The sequence below is a fragment of the Nesoenas mayeri genome (assembly GCF_963082525.1).
Source record: "Nesoenas mayeri genome assembly, chromosome: 4".
Classification (NCBI taxonomy): domain Eukaryota; kingdom Metazoa; phylum Chordata; class Aves; order Columbiformes; family Columbidae; genus Nesoenas; species Nesoenas mayeri.
The window spans coordinates 34241689-34260499 of record NC_137540.1 but is presented as its reverse complement, the minus strand read 5'-3'; the positions used below and the strand labels follow the sequence as shown (position 1 = coordinate 34260499).

The 18811-nt window shown below is 38.1% G+C and overlaps 1 protein-coding gene across 1 annotated transcript in view; it reads right to left on the bottom strand.

Annotated features, from left to right (window-relative positions):
• Window positions 1–3637: 3637 nt before the first annotated feature.
• Window positions 3638–18811, bottom strand: part of FNIP2 (folliculin interacting protein 2) — a gene marked incomplete at both ends in the record, with an annotated part of 48371 nt that continues 33197 nt past the window's right edge. Inside the window, 9 exons of the mRNA XM_080344323.1 lie at window positions 3638–3716; window positions 4943–5058; window positions 8591–8791; window positions 9968–10124; window positions 10859–12152; window positions 15661–15830; window positions 15956–16102; window positions 16947–17035; window positions 17624–17825. Of these exons, the coding sequence (XP_080200449.1) occupies window positions 3638–3716; window positions 4943–5058; window positions 8591–8791; window positions 9968–10124; window positions 10859–12152; window positions 15661–15830; window positions 15956–16102; window positions 16947–17035; window positions 17624–17825 (2455 nt within the window). The remainder of the gene's footprint in view (window positions 3717–4942; window positions 5059–8590; window positions 8792–9967; window positions 10125–10858; window positions 12153–15660; window positions 15831–15955; window positions 16103–16946; window positions 17036–17623; window positions 17826–18811) is intronic.

Below are 18811 nucleotides of genomic sequence, written 5' to 3'. Positions count from 1 at the left end.
AAGCCTATGATCTCCAAACATGCAATAGCAACAACTTTTTTTCTACTATGGAAAACCTGCTATGTGTGTCAAATTAGCCCACTTGACCTCACAAAACAAAAAAAAAAAGTCTAGAATATATTCAGCAGTTCAGATGGGATTTTGATTTGGGTCCTTTTAACTGAAGTAGAAGTTATACTTAAAGGATAAGTGATCATTTTGTGTAAACTTTTTATATAATAGTTCAGTGTATCTGAAAAGGAGTTTTGACTTGAGAAGTTAAGATGCATATAGTAGTGAGTGGGGAAGATCTATCTACAACTCTGGAGAATGCCATTAGAAGTGTGTATTACAAAATTACAGAATCAGCGTCTCTGGGTTTTTTTTGGGCAGAAGAAAGTTGTATACAGTAGTTCAGAGAGTACCTACTTAAAATGTTTAGATCTTGGTATTGGTTTGGGTTAAAGAATTAATTTAGTTTAAATACAATTTAGCATTTCATTCCTCCCCTCTGTGTATGAAGGCTTAGTCTTGCCTGAAAAAAACCCATACATTCTTTAAATTGCACTGTGTAAACTGCATCCACGCAGGATTTTGGAAAGACTGTGCACTCCCACTTACCCAAGAAAATATGTATTTAAGTTTACAAAAAGCTATATAATACTGATAAAACTAATTTTGGAATATTTGAAAATTAAGCTACATTTTAAATTTCAAACACATCTGTACATTCATGTCACTTTTCATCCTATTAAAAACAAAACCAGAAACATGCCCTAAAGATGTCTAACAACGCATCTCTAAATACTTACTGCCCTGTCATGCCACACTAATTTACATAAACAGCAAAATGCTACCAAAAACAAGTTAAAGACTTAGAATCAAAAAAAATCCTAGAAGGTGGAATCCTGTGAACTGAGGTAGTACATTTGGTGGAGGGGAAAATTTGTATTTAACTTTCTTTAGTCTACAGCCTTTTAAAAGTAGTAAACAGCTTTCATTTTAGATTTTCTTTTCCCCCAAAACTAAAACTGTGAAAACAAGGTAGTTCACTGTGTAATTTCTGAAGAGCAGCAAAATGGTAGAGAAAGCAGCAAGAACTATAAAGTCTTAGCCTGGGCTGAAGAAAATCCAAGTGCTTTTGACCATCATCTCACAGGTCACCCTTAGGTTAACTTGATATCTTGCCAAAAGGCAGATTTTTTAAAAAATAATTGACGTAGTAAAATCAGGTTGTTACTGATCCTGGTATTAGTCACGAAATCACTGAATGTTGCCTGACCTTTGACTGTCTTAGTACACTCTGATAACAAAAGCACATATTTCTTTGAAGAATTGTCAGAGTCTGTTCAGATAAAAACCCTCAACTTATACTTTAAGAGAACAGGAACTGACTTTCAGTGAGCTCAGCTACTATTTAAGAGTGACATGAAATAGAGGAGGTACATGAGGATTTCTGTATACACTCAGGGAAGTGGTTTCATAGTCCTACACATGTGCGCACACACATTCTCCATCACAGGGGTAGTTTATGTGATTTGCTTTATGGTTCTTCCTTTGTCTTAACCTTGTGGAATAGAGAGTGATACCTGCTAGCAGCTATTTGCAGAGGTTGGTTTACCTTCCACAGACAGAAGGACTCTCAGATCAAAGATATGAAAAGTTTGCTGAACTATAAGCAGGAGGAGAAAACCTGAGCCACAGAAAGATTTCAGGCTTTTTAGGCAGAATACTAGGGAGAGGTATGAAAATGTGATTAAAGAAACATCTGGAATGTTAGGTCAGAAACCTAGCGTCTATGAAACAGCTTTAGAAACATTGTATCAGAATAATAAGTATCCCTCCACTTGGAAACAACCTCTCTTCACAGTAAGTCAGTCTACCTATTTCCCTCAAAAAGCAATACAAAGATAATCAAGACCCCCATCACATTTAAACAGCTCACAATATGAACATTTCATTGTTTCAAATAACTGAAAATTTACTGTAGAAAAGTCCAAACATCAAGGTAGTAGGAAATAAAAACACTTTTAATTAAAGTGTGTCCCTTCAGTGTTAAAAATCTGTAATCACTAAGAAGGAGAACTCACAACCGGTGACTAGGAGTTTCCTATAAAAATTCACTCTTCCCAAGCAGCTGTGTTGCCAACAATTTGCTTGCAAGCTGACAATTTCAGACACCTCATTCCTGCTGGCTCACAACAGAACAGTCCAACATTGAGTTTTCCGTTTCTTTAAGAATAGTTGTTTTGATCCTTTGTTCTTTCCTCAGTCTGGTCCACAGTTTCATATCCAGCTTAACAGTGCTTTATACAATAAAAGTTTTTTTTTTTTTTATTTTACATTCATGTTACCAATCACATGAAACCAGCAAAATACAAAATTTTATTTTGCTTTCTAGAAACAGAGAAGGCCAGTATCAACTAGTGGAGAAGTAGCTTCTGGTCTCAGAGTAGTTAACCTATTAAGGAAAGGCACCCAGATTATAGTTCAAGATTTCTGTAGAATCAAAAAGGGCAACTGCAAACATTCATAATTATATCAAATATTGGGGTTTGCCCCCTACAGTTCATTTTACTTGAAACAATGGTCCTCTTTTATTCCTACTTCAAGTGACAACTATTAGCTGGAAAAAAGTAATACTTTTGACTAGAGGTTTGGTGGGGGGTTGTTTGTCTTTTATTACCCCAGTAAGATTGTCTTCAGTTTGTGGCAATTGCTTGACGTATGTGCGCACAGACACGCACTAACAGCACTGGTATCACACATGAGTTCATCAAATTCATACTCCTTGAAGACAGTAATACTTGATGAGATCAAGACACAGGTTTAGCTCCCAGGATTACAGTCATACAGAAACTCAAAAGAGTTATCGAAGTTGCATCAGCAACAAATGTAAACTTATAGCAGAAATTCCATAAGGCTTTCCCATAAAATCCCTATCTCAGAAGTCCATTCCATTCCACTTCTAGCCATGGGCTCATCTGAATGCCTCCTTATTAAAACAGAAGTAGCCACAGCTTGCTTAACCTCTTGTCCTTAAAGGGAAAGTCACATCACCTCATGCACACCTCCATTCCCACACAAAATTTGGCCGCTGAATTCAGGTTCCTTGTTCTGACCCATTCACTTCTACTATACAAAAGTCATGCATATGCTCTGCAAGAAAATCATGTCCCATCTAATATACTTGCATATAGGAATGCTATATACATAGTTTACAGAGCCTCCTTCTCCCCAGCAAAGAAACATACACCACACCCAAGCGTAGCATTCTGACATACATTCTAACTCACTTGTTCTTTCAACTGTTACTTCATGGTTTTGAGCAGCGTTTTGGATGGCAGCTCCCAGTCTGCCACATAGTGTTAACTTTTGTCTTTTGAATCAAAATAAAATGCAAAGATGCAGTCACTTTCTTGATTTAAGTCAGAAGTGAGATTGTAAGAAAAAACCTGAATGCCTTTTACGTTATGTAAACTGAAGTCCTCCAATAAAACATCTGGTTGAAATCAGAATCAGAAGGTGGCAGAATGTACAGTCATCATCTGCTTTCCTCAGTGTTCCCTTTTACCAGTGTTTGGCACCTCTGTTCTTCATTTGACATTCCTGTTTTCTTTATTTTACTTTAAGGGAATGACTATCCTGAGATTTCCATTTATAAGAGTATTTGAGCAACATATGGGGAATGAGTACTTGCTATAGCAGCCAACAAAGGCAAGTCATTGGATTCAATCCTAGAAATTAAAAAAAGAGAGAGATAAACTTTAAGATATACAGTCACCTTCACAAAAGAAGAGAAACACAAGAAGATATTTTTCATCCACTGGAAGTGTCTTTCTATAACTGAGTTCATTGTTTAATTATTATTCATTGCCATTACTCATAACATGCCAGTATATGTAGGTAATAATGTTTAAAACCAAGAAGTACGCTACCATTTAAGTTAAAAGATAGCAGTATTACATTTGTGGTATATAATATTTTGTGGTTTAAATAAAAACTTTTATTTATTTGCTAAAGCCTTAGCTTGTAATCTTACCAGTCAGTAGGCACCAATAAACTCAGTTTAAGAAAGTACTAAACATCAGCTTAGGGAGGACTGTGCATTTCATGTTTTGAACAGAAGTCAGTTCACCATATAGTAGCACTTTCTTACCAAAAATGTCCAGAAGCCAGAATTATTATCATGCAATAACAGTACCAGGAATGTCTTTCAAATGTAACAGTCAGTTTCCAACCATTTCCAAATGTAAAGCCAATCAGAGGCCAGGATGTATTTATATATATTTATACACTTGTATGCACACTGAGAAAAGTGCTTATTTCAGGGTTTCACTGTTTACAACTACATTTCTCAGTATGAAATCTTGAGCAGTCTGGATAAAGTTAAATCAAGTTTCACCTAGAGTGCTAAAAACTATCTTCTTGGGAACATGTTTTCACTTCCATCTCCTCCTCCTCTTGGGCTGACAGCAGTTGCATCCCTAAAAGTTGCATGCCAATCAAGTACTATTATTAGATGACAGCTGCCAAACAGGACACCTGTCTATTTTCCTACACCTGCTTTTTGCAAACCCGTCTTCTCTCAAGATACAGCTGCACCACCTAACCTTCCAAAAATTCTCAAGTATCTGTTGGGATGAAGCTTTGATTAAGGAGATCAAGACAGAGTGTGTATGAACACATGGATAACCTCCTAATGACCAAAATCTAAACTTTCTTCATTCTGAAGATTCAAGAATGACAAGTCCTTTGTTCTTGCTGTAGAACTGTGTCTCCTGATTTCCAGATGGCTCAGTAAAAGCCATTTTTACACTGTATTAATCACATGAAAGAGAAGTGTGCTAAATATGAAGAAGCAAAGCCCCATGGGAACAAGATGTCAACACTCAGAAACTGAAAAGGAAAACAACTGCCCCAAGTTTTGTCCTTGATGAAGACAGATATCTGCAATACTCACCCCAACACAGTTCCTAGTTCTTTTACATGCACTCTTGTATGTCCTCGCAGATATTCGGAAAGCATTTTGCTTTTGAGATACATCTCTTGTAGTCTATCCTCAAGATGCATTATGCACTGTAAACATAGACCAAAAACCTCAGAATAGCTTTTGCAATTGCATGCAAGTTTTTCAGAAATGTAAGCATACCATTTTAGCTCATCCTAGCTAGAGTATCTTTCAAACAAAATCTCCATTTCAAAAATCCAGAAGAGGCAACTGGTTTTGCTACAGCTGTGCTAACTACATGAAAAAGTTGCACTCAGAGGGGAACCCTGTCATATAACTGAAGCATTCTAGCTTGCTTGGGCAGCAAGTTTGTTGCACAAACTGCACATCCATTTTCCACACAAGCCAGCCACAGTGTTTCTGCTGACTTAAATAGTCTTAACTGAGTTCTAAAGACACTCAAGATATCTTACTAAGAATCAAACCAGAATACTTGGATCAAGATGTCTTTGTTATAAGTCAGTACTATTTTTTCCTGAAAGACTCAGTTTAGATAACAGTTTGTAAAATTAGCACTCTAGGTCTAGGGATCTGCCACTCAAGAAACTAAGACTCAAGAAGTGGAAGACATTATTTTATTAGTCATAAGATTAATATCTCTTTTGCTCACTATGTTACTGTACAAGCTAGGTTACAAATCCTTTGTTCAAGCTGAACTACAACTTTAATCACTCCCCTTTTCTTTTAGCAATAGCATGCTGCAAATGCGTATTGTTTTTAAATACAGTCCTGTGACACATGGTAATCTCATACATCAACTGTAGGAGAACAGATGAACCTTAGCTTCAAAGAAAGGGGTTTTTTTTGGTAAGACAAGGTCAGTAGGTAGAACGTCTTCACAAGGTGAGTAGGTAGGATGTCTTATCAGGTATTTTGTTCTACAACAAAATAAACATTCAATTTGATATATTCCTTCTTTCCACAGGGTTGGCCACTTCAAAAAAGTTAAATAAGTTCATCCAGGAGATGAAAGCAGGAAGCGCATGCAGAACCTCACATTAGCAACTGCATAATCATCCAGCAGACGTAGACAGCAATTAGAAACAGTAGCAGCAAACAGCTTCAGGCTATCGTCCAATGTACTTTCAAATTGAATGAAAACCATAAGTATTAGAAATGAGATGCTGTGAAACCAGTTTTGCTAATTAAAAAAAATAATAAACAGAAAAAAGACTTGTGCTTGTAGATAGCCTATCATGTATTTTTCTTACGGTCTGGAGCAAGATGAAGATTTTTAATGATTGTCTGAGCTTATATCAGGTCTTAATCATGGAAGATAAAGAGATATTTTAAAAACTGTGCTACATCATAGGAGAATATGATCACTGCCACTAGCAGAGGAAAGGTAAAATCTTTGAGATTAGTGTGATCTATTTGCCTCAAGCAAGTTTTCATTCAAGTCATGATAATCATAACACTTCTGATTCTAGCCCAAACAGACACATTCTTATCTTTTCCATCACATGTAACCCTAATGCAAAAAGCCTATTAGCACTTCCTCAGCAGCTCAATATATTTCAATTCTAGTACTAATGCAAAAGGATTATGGATTTTTTCTTTTATTAAAGTTGTGAGGGAGCAAGTAAGGAAGAATCCCACATCGTTGTAAAAAAGAGATTCTTTACATAAGATTATCTGCTCCTCCTGAATGCCAGCAAAGAATCAAAAGATATTTTTTCCCCGTAAGTTTGGTATATGAATCCATTTTGTTCAAAATGTCTACGTGAAGTGAAGTAAGTTAGTTTTTTTTGTTAGCTTCCGCTGCAGCTTCTCTCATTGACTAAATGGAAAAAGAAATGTCAAGTCACTCCTAAAAATAGAAAAGTAGCTTAAAATGAGGTTAAAGATGCAGTCAAAAATTTTGACATATTGCTGACACGTAGCAGTTGCAATCATCACTTCCCTCTCACCCTGGCATACTGCAAAGCCCTCTGCTCTATAGTTACCAGTCTGAACTGCCACAACAAAGACATCACCACTTGCCTTTCATTCAGTCTCAAGCTGGGCTTTGTTTTTTGTTGTACCACAAAAATCTTATTCTGAACTGAAACTGCATGTGAAAAAAAGAGTATACTCCTAACAGAAACTTCAAACATACTGCATTATGCTCCTCTCTGATGGATATTAGTATATATGTTTTTGTCAAAATTTAAATCAATAGACCACTACAATTAAAATGTCACACTTCTCCCCCTAGAGTTCAGTGGAATACTTAGCTTCCATGCACCAATGGTTCTCTTTTAGCAAAGAGATGTAAAACCCACCGACAGAAGGACTGAAGTGTCTCTAATGTGGATTACAGAAAATTTACAAACTACTAGCACCGGCACTTCACTCTTCCTTTTTGTAAGAGAAAGGAAAAAAATAACCCTGAAAAACATTCTACCTCCAAACCCCTCTCCACACCACACAAAGCATACAGAAATAGCATACACAGTCCCCAAGGCAACATTGAAAAGAACACTTCAGTTGCAGAATCAACTATTTGGTTTAAAAATGCCAGAAGTTAGAGTGTTACTATGCAAGTGTAAGGACAGAATTTAACCAAAGTTGCATATTTTTTAGTGTCCAGAAGAATCCAGAGACAACATCGACAATGTACGCACATATTTTGCCTAGCACTTGACTTCAAGAACTTATTATAATCAATACCACTACTTTTATCCAAAACAGTGCCAACTAATACTATTTACAGCTGTTAGTGTTTCGCTCTATCTTCCTCTTCCATCTGCTAGCACAGTCATTACACAGGCTTCCTACAAAGTTTCTCAATGCTATCTGCTGAAGGACAAACCAATTCTGTTAATTGAAAAAGGGATGACTACTGACAAAAACCTACCCCATCTCCCCTTACCTACAATCATGCATTAAAAACTGGATCACAATTATCACTGTCAGAGTAGTGAGTAGTTTAGTTGTAATCAGCAAAACCAGTATTAGTGATTTGCTCTGATGAACGCTACTGCCAATGAGGACAGGGAAGGATGCTGCAGGACAGGGAGTCTGCAACATGACAAAGTAACATCTGCAACACACCCAGCCCCCTACAGAGACATGGGCAAGGCTATCAGAGACAGTGCTTGCTGACAGGGTTGGCTAAAATATGCATAAACCAGAAGGGTCAAGTAAACCCACACAGGCACAATTATTTGTGGGGGAGAGGGAACAAAGAGGCACCCACTGCATGGGGTTGGCTAGAAAGCCCAAGAATCTAAAGTTGTATGCCAGGAACAAGGCTTGGGTAAATAGAAGCTTCAACAACACAGAAAGTAGAGAAATGTGGAATTCATACAAACAAAAAAAGTCAAATTTAAAAGTCCTAATCATAAAGACAGAAGGACCATGCCAAAATTGCCTAAACAACTTTTGTTTTGGCATATGTTTTTTGGAGTAGTTAACTTTAATCTGATCTTATAGATGTAAATTACAGATAAAACAATATCTGTTACTGGACTGTAGCATGCATTCTTTTAAATACATTGTACCAACTCTGCATTATTTCAGGCATTACTTCATTGGTGTAGCAACATGGTGTACAAAACTTGGCATTTGCTATCTAGGCTGAGCAACTTTCATTAGCTTCAGTACAGAAATACTTACAAAGTCAGCTGGGACATTGAGTTTGTAAAGCTGTAAAACAGACTGCAATAAACTGGATACTTGACTTGAAACCAAAACGTCCTTGCCTAACTTCATATTGTCCATCATCTTTCTCTGGCTTGTAGCTACTTGTACATTCCATTTGTCTGTGTCTGCAATAATGCAGACAGCTTCTGCTATGGGCTCATCTAGCACTGGATGCTGCAACAGATAGAAAACACAAACATTATGTGACATTTTCATATACATTTCCACAACTCAGTTTGAGGCCTCACTTCTATTTACACTGAGGCAGGGAATAAGAAAGTGATCAAATTCATATTTTTTGCCCAAGAGGAAACCAAAGACATCTCAAAAAGAACAAGGAATACCAACTTCAGTGACAGAGTTTAGACTCAGCAATACTGCATCAGTTAAGTCTTCACTGACAATTTGATAAGGCATTTTATTTTTTCTTTAAGTAGTGCTTCAAAATCACTAATTCAGTATTTTTTTCTTCAAGTATTCCACCTTCCCTGAAAAGACAAGTTTCTTCCAAAATGAAACGAGTCATAATTAGACTGATCCAGTGATGGTGATAGTATATTTTATGTTTCAGAAATATGCAAGAGATTTCATTATGCATCATCAAGGCAGGTACGTATGAAGAGAAAGCATTGTGTTAGACCAATCTGATGTTGTTTAAAGGAGTAACATCCATACACGTTGCTGTTTCAGATAGTACATGAACTCATTCCAGTAGGGTGATTCTTAATTGCTAGAGAAATTGCTGACAATTACTAGATACACACTTAAAATTGCATACTAACACCACACAGTTACTTCAGTGAAACATTAGTTATAAATTAATCATATAACTTAGGAGTACCTACAGCAGAGTAAGAACATGGCAAAATTCTTACCTAAACACCATTACTTTCCATAGTCAGTCATTTCTGCTAGAGTCTAGTATAATACAGGCCTCCCCAAGACTTCCTCTCCCTTGCAATACATGCTACTAAATGGCAAAATAAGATATTTCAACTTTGCATATCATTATAATGAGATATAGATAATTCTGTCTGGTATTGTGATTGAAAAGAGAAGCAGCTTGAGGTTTTTCTTTCATTGTTTGTAACTTGAAGTTGCAAACAATTTCCTCGTGTTTATCTTTGAAGAGAAGCCTTAAGAGAGTATAAAGGAAAGCACATGCGATTCTTGCTTGAACAGGCTTTGCACACAATGAATTAAGGTCTTATATCTTTCAAAAAGGATGACATGTCAGGTGTGGCTGTTAAGAACAGGTTAATAGAAAGAAATCTATTCAAAGGACCTCCTTCTGTAGATCTCAGTAACATCACAATTCCTGCCATGACTCAGAACTGTACTTTAACTCACATGCATTGCATGAAGTAGGTCTGCTAGTAGACACTGCTTCAGCTTTTCATCATTATTTATTCCATGTAGCACTAGATCAGGTATATATGTATGACAGTAACCACCCAGAAGTGATCTTCCAAAATTCTTCACACATTGACTGCTGATTGTATTTGACCTGAAATACAGAAAAATAAGACAGGTAAGATTCTTGCTTGATGAACTGCATCCAGATTTTACATGAATGAGAAGCTTGGTTTATCAGCCTCGCTTCTACAGCAAATACCAATCAACAATAGTACTGAAAATACAATAAACCAATTACTGGTGCTCTTTGAAACAAGGATTTTAAAGGCTGAACTTCAACAATGTATTAAGTCCTTCAAAATGACAAAAAAGCAAAACTACATGTATTAGAGTTTGTGGTATCTATAAGCTCCCTTTTCTGCAGCTAACAGATTTGCTAAATTTAAGTTTTCTTCAACTTGGCCCAAGCAGCAAACTTTCTAGCTACCAACCTTGAGCGTCAGCAAACTCCACGTCCACCTGTAAAGCTCAAAAGTTTTCAAATAGGATGCCCTTATTTATTTCAAAGCTGTCTTTGATCTGTCAAATACATCAAATCTAAACAGTTATCAATTGAAGCAAAGCTTAAGCTTTGCTTGTTCTCAGATGTTCTGTCTACATTAAAAAGTGTTTTATACAGGAGTTTGATCACTTTTGAAGACATCTGAAGAACATCTCTGTCAAAAAACTTCACTACTTCTTGGTTTTCTTTTTGCCAAGTCTGTTTACAAGAATCCGAACCACATCAGCACCTGTTACACCGTTTCAGACTTGAAACCCTGAACATCTCTGAAGTAGCAACAGCTTTTGATCCATTCAGTTCTAAACCAATTTAAACTTCTTTACCTGGGTAAAGGAAGTTCCACTTCTGCAAACTCTTCAAGTCTTTTGCTGACATTATCATGACGTACTTCATCTGGGATACAACAATCGCCTTCTTCATCACTGGCTCCAAGAGCACTGTCTGAGCTCTCATTCCTTGGAATGTCCCCTTCAACTCTGAAGGAGATTTTCCTTCCAGCATCCCCATAGGGGACATCTTTAGCACCTACTTTAGCAGAATCCTGTTTGACAGCAGAACCTGCTTCTATACAGCCAGAGGAATAGTTCTCCAGATTGCCAGAGCATAAAGTTCTAGTTTCTTTCAGGCTTGGCAATTTTACAGTTTCTATGTTACCTGTGGGCAAAAGTGGTTCACTAGATATTGTGTTCACTAAATTAATTTCAGTTCCTTTACTTTCAATATGTTGGTTAAGTATACTCTCCATCTCCTCACAAGGTGGGATTTGTGCATAACGAATGTTACATTTACTGAAGGGTATAAAGGCAGCTTCACAACTTTCTTTTTGATTCTGGGAAGGATCCACAGTCAGATTTGTGGAACTGGAGGCACAATGTATCACCTCTGGATTTTTTCTGAATGCCTTCAGATTTTCTTCCATTTCTCTTCTATGAGTTTCTAAGTCTGACTCTGGTGATGCAGAACTTCCAATCTGAAAGGTGACCTTTTCTAAGTGTGAACTCCTGTGACCTGACCTTTCAGGACAAGGTAAGGCAGATGACCTACCAGACAATTGCTTTTCCACTTTTCTCTCATTCTGGTTCTTATTCTTCTTTACATCCATTAAATCCTCAAATTTAGATGGCTCTTCAAAGTGGTAGGATACAATTCCTATATCAGTGACATTTCTTCTCCTACCATCAGCTGCTCCTTTGTGGAAACTGCTAGATAGACCATCAGATGCCTCAGAGTTCTGACTGACCTTTCCTATTGCTTCTCTCTTTTCTTTTGAAGAGGCTGGGACAGCATGAGTGCTTTCAGGGTCATGTACTACACTGCCATCATTCTTTGGAGGTAGGAATGGAGGCACAAGAGCAGGTTCATTTTTAACTGTGACAACCACGTAATCAGACTCTTCTACCTCTCCCTTTTCTAGTGCAGTTGTGATCTTGCTTCCATTTAGCACTTGCTCTTCTTCCCCAGCCTTCTCACTCCACGTCAGCTGATTTTCCTGCAGCTCAGAGCACCGAATGAAGTAAGTTAGAACGTAGAGCAAGCGCTGTACCAACTCCTTGCGTTTTCCAACAATAACAGTTCGAGTCAATCTAACTGGAGAGCCTATGGCACCGTAAAGATCACCTGTGCAGGAAAACAAAAATTTCACATGCTTATGTTTGGTTGTAATAAAAACTGTACCCATTAAATTCAACACATTTTGAAACAGTATTTACTATGGACACAAATCAGACAGCTAATTCCTTTCACAGGAAGTTCATAAAAGTTTAAAGCAAAAAAATAACAAAAAGAAGTCCCCTAGCACTTCTTATACCTCACTTGTGTCCAGAAAGGTTCTGGTGTTTTTGTGAGGGATTAGCTGCTTTATTTCAGTTTCTTTCTCTTCAGACCCACTAGAATTTTTATTTATATGATGCTTGCAAGATATTATAACTTGGAAACTGACACAATAGGGGTGAAGAAGAAAACAGATCCAGCTAAACTCCAAAGCCAGCTATACTATTTTCTATTTTTCTACTAATTTTCTTTTACATCAAAATTATTCCATTTGATTGCTGTCACTTTTTCTGTTAAACACAGGAATTGTCATACAGATAAAATCTAAATTATATTTTTCAGGACTAATATTAAAAAAAGCAAAAACCAATTCAATATTAGCTTAATCAATAAAGTTCTGAAAAAATAGGCATGTGACTACCTTATTGGACAAGGCACATGCACTTCTATGTACTTCGGAGTCAGCCTCACTAACATGAGCATTTATTATTAGTGTGAAATGGTGGAGAACTAGAAAAACATAGGGTGTTTCAAAAACATGGACCCAATTTGAAATCACTATACCTTTAAAATTTGTTCCACCTTTTTGAAACACCCTGTATATTCACTACTTAAAGTACAACTGAAATATGAAAGGTAGGTACTACAATATAATTTGAGTCCCTCCAAAAACTGCTTATTTGCTAGCTCATTTATCCTGAAGAATTGCTTTTTTAATAGAACTGAGGTCATACATATCTTACTTTCAACTTAGTTTTGGGAGAGTGGTAACTCTCTTCCAGCTGCGTATAACCCTACATCAGCTAAAAAGTTTCTATTCCAAAGTTCTAGGAGAAGTAAACACAGGCAATAAGGGAACATTCACATGCTCTACCAGAGAAAGATGGGTTAACTCAAATGTGTGTTACTAGCTCGCGTTAACCCAGCTGCCTTCACCTGACAAGCATGAGAGAACATGCACTAAATCACCTTTGCCTAACCAAACTGCCGCTGACATCACCAGCAGATGTGAGACAACCACCAAAAGCTCAGTTTTCTTTAATAAATGTTCACGTTGCAAGCAGGCTTCTCTGGCTTGAGGCTTCATCAGCTACCTGCTAATCTACCAGATTGTTTCAAGTGCTAAGTCCCTAATAGGGCTGCTCAAATGTTCCAGACCAAGTTTGCCACCAGGTTTTTGTAGCAGACCTCAAACAGCAACACTAAATGGAATGTATAATTGGAGCTTTGGGAAGGTTTCTACTAAGGGCAAGGGGACCTCTAATTTCAACATGAGGAGACTACAACAGGGAAAAAAAACCCAAAAAAACAACGACACGCCAATAAACCCCCAAAATAAAAAAAACCCCTCAAACACCACAGTTATGCCCAGCCTCCTCTTTGCCATACAGACCATAAAAGGAATAAGGCTCCTGGCTCCATTCCTGCAAAACAAGGATCAATGACAGTAATTCCACTGCTCTCACTTACTGTCTCCCCTGCCAAGATCTGCCATTTCCCATGATGTCAGCAACACGTTGGAGAGGCTGCTGTGTGGTGGCACTAGTGTGTTGTCTTCCTCCAGTTAGGAACACCCTTGCAACTCACCCCATAGCTTAACATGCCAGCAAATTCATTCCCCAGTAATGGAAAGCAGGCTGCAGATGACTAAGCTGGAATTAACTGGAATGCCTGGTGGGCCACAAGGACTAGCAATTTGGAAAGGAAATGGGAAGATCTCTCTTCACTTTTGAGTTTAGCACAGTTGCTATGGAAATCAGATTCAGGCTTCGTGTTCATTTGCACAATTAACTTTTATACAAAACCATTCCTAAGAAGACAGTACAAAAAGTCAAAATTGTGGTCTTCAAAACATACTAATGCCTACTGTTAAGACCATTAGATGGAAGCCAATGCTTAAGAGACAGTACTACGTCTTCCTGACAGTGGTACTTAGAGTTGTATCAATACGTAAATCTAATTGGTGTGTAATACATAATGAAAATGTAGGTCTGAAGGTGGAAAGACAGGTACCTCCAAATAATTTCCTTAATAAAGTAATTTTCATTTTAAAGCATGAAGTCCCATAATTTTTTATTTTTCCCCCTTCTTTCTAAAGAAGATGACCAGCAGAGGGCAACATCTTACTTTCATTAGCACTTACTGCAACCACCTGAAAATGGCATTCAGGCTTTATATGAATGAAACAAAACCAGAAAGCAACTTGAGTTCAGGTACTAAGAACCTGGCTAGGCCAATGCTGGTAGCAACATACAGCCTAGGAAGGTGAGAAGAGAAACAGATTCTTGACTAGTCACCAGTGGTGGCTCCTGGGAGTGACCACAAGAGCTACTATCGATCTTACACCTCCAGTCCAGCTGTTTTTTATAATCCTGGGCCTGGGTCCATCCTCAACACCCTGAGCAAGCTTCTGTTTTCCCCTCCAAATCTAATCCATCACTCCTCTGCATAATGTTTTGAAGACATATTAAGACAGGGAACACTTCTACTACAACTATATGGACAAAGTAGCAATAGGTAGTTTCATAAAGATTGCTGAGAATAAAAAATGTAACTGAGACAATTGGCAAGAAACACAACTAGTAGCACAGCATAAAAGTCACATTATTGCTTTTGTGCACATGTGTTATTTTACATGGCAACATGGTATATCAGTTCAAGTTAAGGCCGACCTGATGTCAGACTCACAGTTGCTGCCAAGAAGATGAATTTTCAAGGATTTACCACTGGCAGCATTATTTTCTCAGCTCCCATTCACCTACTCATTGACAGCAGTTACACTTAATCCCCTGTATCAAGATAACTAAGCTATAAACCAGTTATCAGAACAGCCTGAGGAGTAGGGCATAGAAATCTTGGCAAAGGCCCACTCATGTAACTGTGAATGAATGGAGATACTACCAGTTACCAGATTTCTACTGTTGTCTTGGTGTCCATCTTAGCTCTGTGAGAAAGAGATAAAAAAAGGTAGCCAGGGCAGTTTAAACTACGAAGGGCCTTCAAGGCCCAGAGAACTTCCCTCCATTCAAGTCTGTTCCTTCTTATTCTTCCCAAACTGCTCAGATCATTCACAGTACTTGAACACTCTTAATAGTTCTATACCAAGTTCCTTAACCAGGCAGTGTAATGGAGGATGACAACAAGGAACCAAGGAAAAAAGCAGTCAGGCTATCCAAACAGGCCTCCAAATGCTCTGTTTAACCAGATACAAGACACCTGTTGGTAACTCTGCCCAGCTTACAGCAAGACAAATCAGCAAATGGGATCTGTATCATAGGTAACTCTCAGATGAGGGGAGCGGATGCAGGAAGGTGCTAGTTACAGAGAAAGCTAAAGCTTTCAATTTCCTACTGACCAAGCTGTGCCCAGAGAGGGTTATACGGATGGGATTTTGCCAGCATGTTCACAGACTGTGATGTGCGCTTCTCAGAGAAGGCCTTTATGGGAAGATGGTCAACCGGCATTACCGTTGGGACCCAAGCCAGATGATACGTCAGCACTGCCGTTAACAAAGCAGCAAAGAACCTAGGAAAAATAACACAACCAAAGTAACACCAGCAAAAGAATATCCCATTAAGTGTTTTAACACATCCACATGCACCGGGAAGCACACAAACTCTTCTAAGAAAAAGGAAGCAGGAGAAACTTACTGATTTTTGTTGATCTGTTCTATCAAAAACGTAAATTCTTTAAGAAAACGCTGGCATAGCTGATTCTTTTCCAGAGTGCTGGACATCATATTAAGCCACACAGGCTCTGCAATCCTTGGAACAGAATATAGGTTCCAGATTGTAACCCTGCTCAAAGAAAATTCCCAGAAGGGTTAATATGTACATCCCAATCTTGCAAATACAAGTACACCATTTCCTCCTATCACCCATTGATTTTTTTTTTTTTTTTGGTAAGATCTGGAGACTAAACAAACTGGAAGAGCTTCCCAAACACACTAATTGCTAGTGTCCTAGAACAGTGAGTTTAATTCAGTGTACCAGTAACTTAGTGTCTTCATACGAATTACATATCTGTTTTCCCTTTCTTGCATTTCCCTGTGTATGTTCAGAGAAGCAATCCAGAAATCACTTTGAGGTGAGACAGAATCCATTGTATTCATTGCAGTGATTGGATTCCATATTCCAGACATTACAGAGACTCTATCCCACCAAATCCTTTGCTCTCTGGCTACTCTCTTGGGTGCCCTTCTTGGCCTCTAGCCATTCCTTTCTCTCTTAGGTACCAAAAAGAGAGCCTTTGACAGCTACTTGCTTCTCACCTACGCTGTTGAGTGTCTACAGCTAGGAGTAGCCAACTCATCTGCCTGAATACAACAATCAATCCACTCGTTCACAAAGACATCAGCAGAAGCCAAACACCTGATGAGATCTTAAAGACTTTGACAGTCCCAGGTACAGGTAAGTAAAGCAGAACTATTTGTACTCTCATTCTGAAATGACAGAGCTGGCTTTGCTGAAGTTTTTAAAAAACATTTGCCCAATACCCAACCCAGAAAAATCATTCACACTAATTTCAAGACTGGTTAAATTACGAGACTTGGCATTCAGTTGCTTATAACTAGAACTGACAAATATCTTTAGACGGGCATGAGAAGAACTCTCCTTGTAATTGAGAATTCCATCAACTCACCTGAATTCTCCCAGGGCATCCATGACACGGCTGATATAAACCTGCACTCTCTGGCTGGATTCTGCTATTTTTCTACATGAGATCATGGCCTTGATTAAGAGTTAAAGACACAAAACAGCTTCTTAAAGGATTCACATTCTTCATCTTTTTTAAGCTTCATTAACATGTCAAAATAATTAAGATGTAGCCACAGTGCTATACAGCCACTCAGGACAGCAATACCTGCCAACCTCCCTCCACCTCATGAGAGACCAATCCTTAACACTGGGCATGGGAAAAGAAGAGAACATTTTTGAGAGAGTAAGGGAAAGAGAGCAACAAACATTTGTTGTGTCTGTTTTACTGACTGCATGAAACGATAGGTTACCATCATTTCCACAGTCTCCAGGGAGTCAAGAAAACCTCACAGTGAAATACGGTCAGAAGGAAAAAAACCAAAACCAAAAACCACCAGTAGCATAAACTCTCCATTCTCATTCTAACTAGAAAAAGCCTGCACCTCTTTTTCAGCAAATACTGAATTCCTACAGTGGGCTCAGGCTCAAGAATACATGTGTAAGGGGGGAGGGAGGCTTGAAACCACGCACTGTCTCCCACTCTTCATCTATCAGATTATAGAATACTTCATTCTGCTTGACACTTATTTTCCCACATTAAGCCAAACTAGTGTTCTGTACCTTTTCTATTGCATACTTCAGCTTGTTCATGTGAGATTCAAAAAGAGGAAAGTGAGAGAAAAAGAAATCCTGGAAGTTTCTCTGTGCTTCTTCTTTTTCAGGCAGAGAAAAGATTATGCTGATTGCAATTTTCTTCCTCCGAACCATTGCAGGATTGGAGCTGCAGCTTTCATCAGCCATACTAAACATTTCTTCAGTGGACCTGTAAAACAGATTTGTTAGGACAGTTACCTATGTGCTGAGAGGTAATTAGTCTTCTATCCATATCTCTCTACAGTAGAAGGTAATTCATTCTTAGGTCTCCTTTGACTGACTATCCAAGATTTTGCTGTCACCCACCTCTGAACAGAGGATACCCAACATTTTGATGGATAAGACCTAAGTTTGCTCAGACAGTAAGGCAACCCCCAAAGAGGCTAGCTCCTAAAGTGGTGTGAACTCTTTCCTCTGAAACAGAACTACTACAAAATCCTCCTTCTTGATTTATCTTTACAGGAGATTAAGAAAAGGGAACAGAGACGCAACACACAAAATCATTAGCAAAAAAGGTTAAAGGTAGTTTCAGAGCTGTGAACTGCATCGAACACTCAAGCTTCTGCCTACGTGATTGGCAGTATGTCCATGATATTCTTGAATTAGTACTGCTGCTCATGAGAGAAGTTGGGAAACATGCTACCTATACTCTTCCAGCATCTGAAGATGGATGTCTTAAGGCACTTAAATATGCAAAGTAAAACTTTCTATTTTAACTGAAGACAAGATGTCACCACTTAGTAATTACTGAGAAAACACAAACTTAACGCCTACAAATACATGTGTGTTTAGCTCAAAGTTGGATATACTTCAGTTTAAAATGCTGTTTTCTGCTAACACAAAAAAAAACCAACCACACAAACCAGTGGCTACTTTATACCCGTTATTATTTCCCCAAGTTCTGTTTATTCACTTAACAATCCTGCCACATTTCTTTTTACAACAGTTACGCCATTTTTCAATATTAGATGAGTTGAAACTGAGATCAATGCTGCTCAATATCTTCTGGCCTGTGGATCAAAGTACACCGTCACTGAGTGTGGAGAAGGTGCCAAGTGTTGGGGCGGTAAATGGTCAATACACCAGAAGGCACTGTCCAGAGAAGCTGTAGAATCCTCATCCTCTGAGAATTTCAAGATTCAACAAGTTCCACAG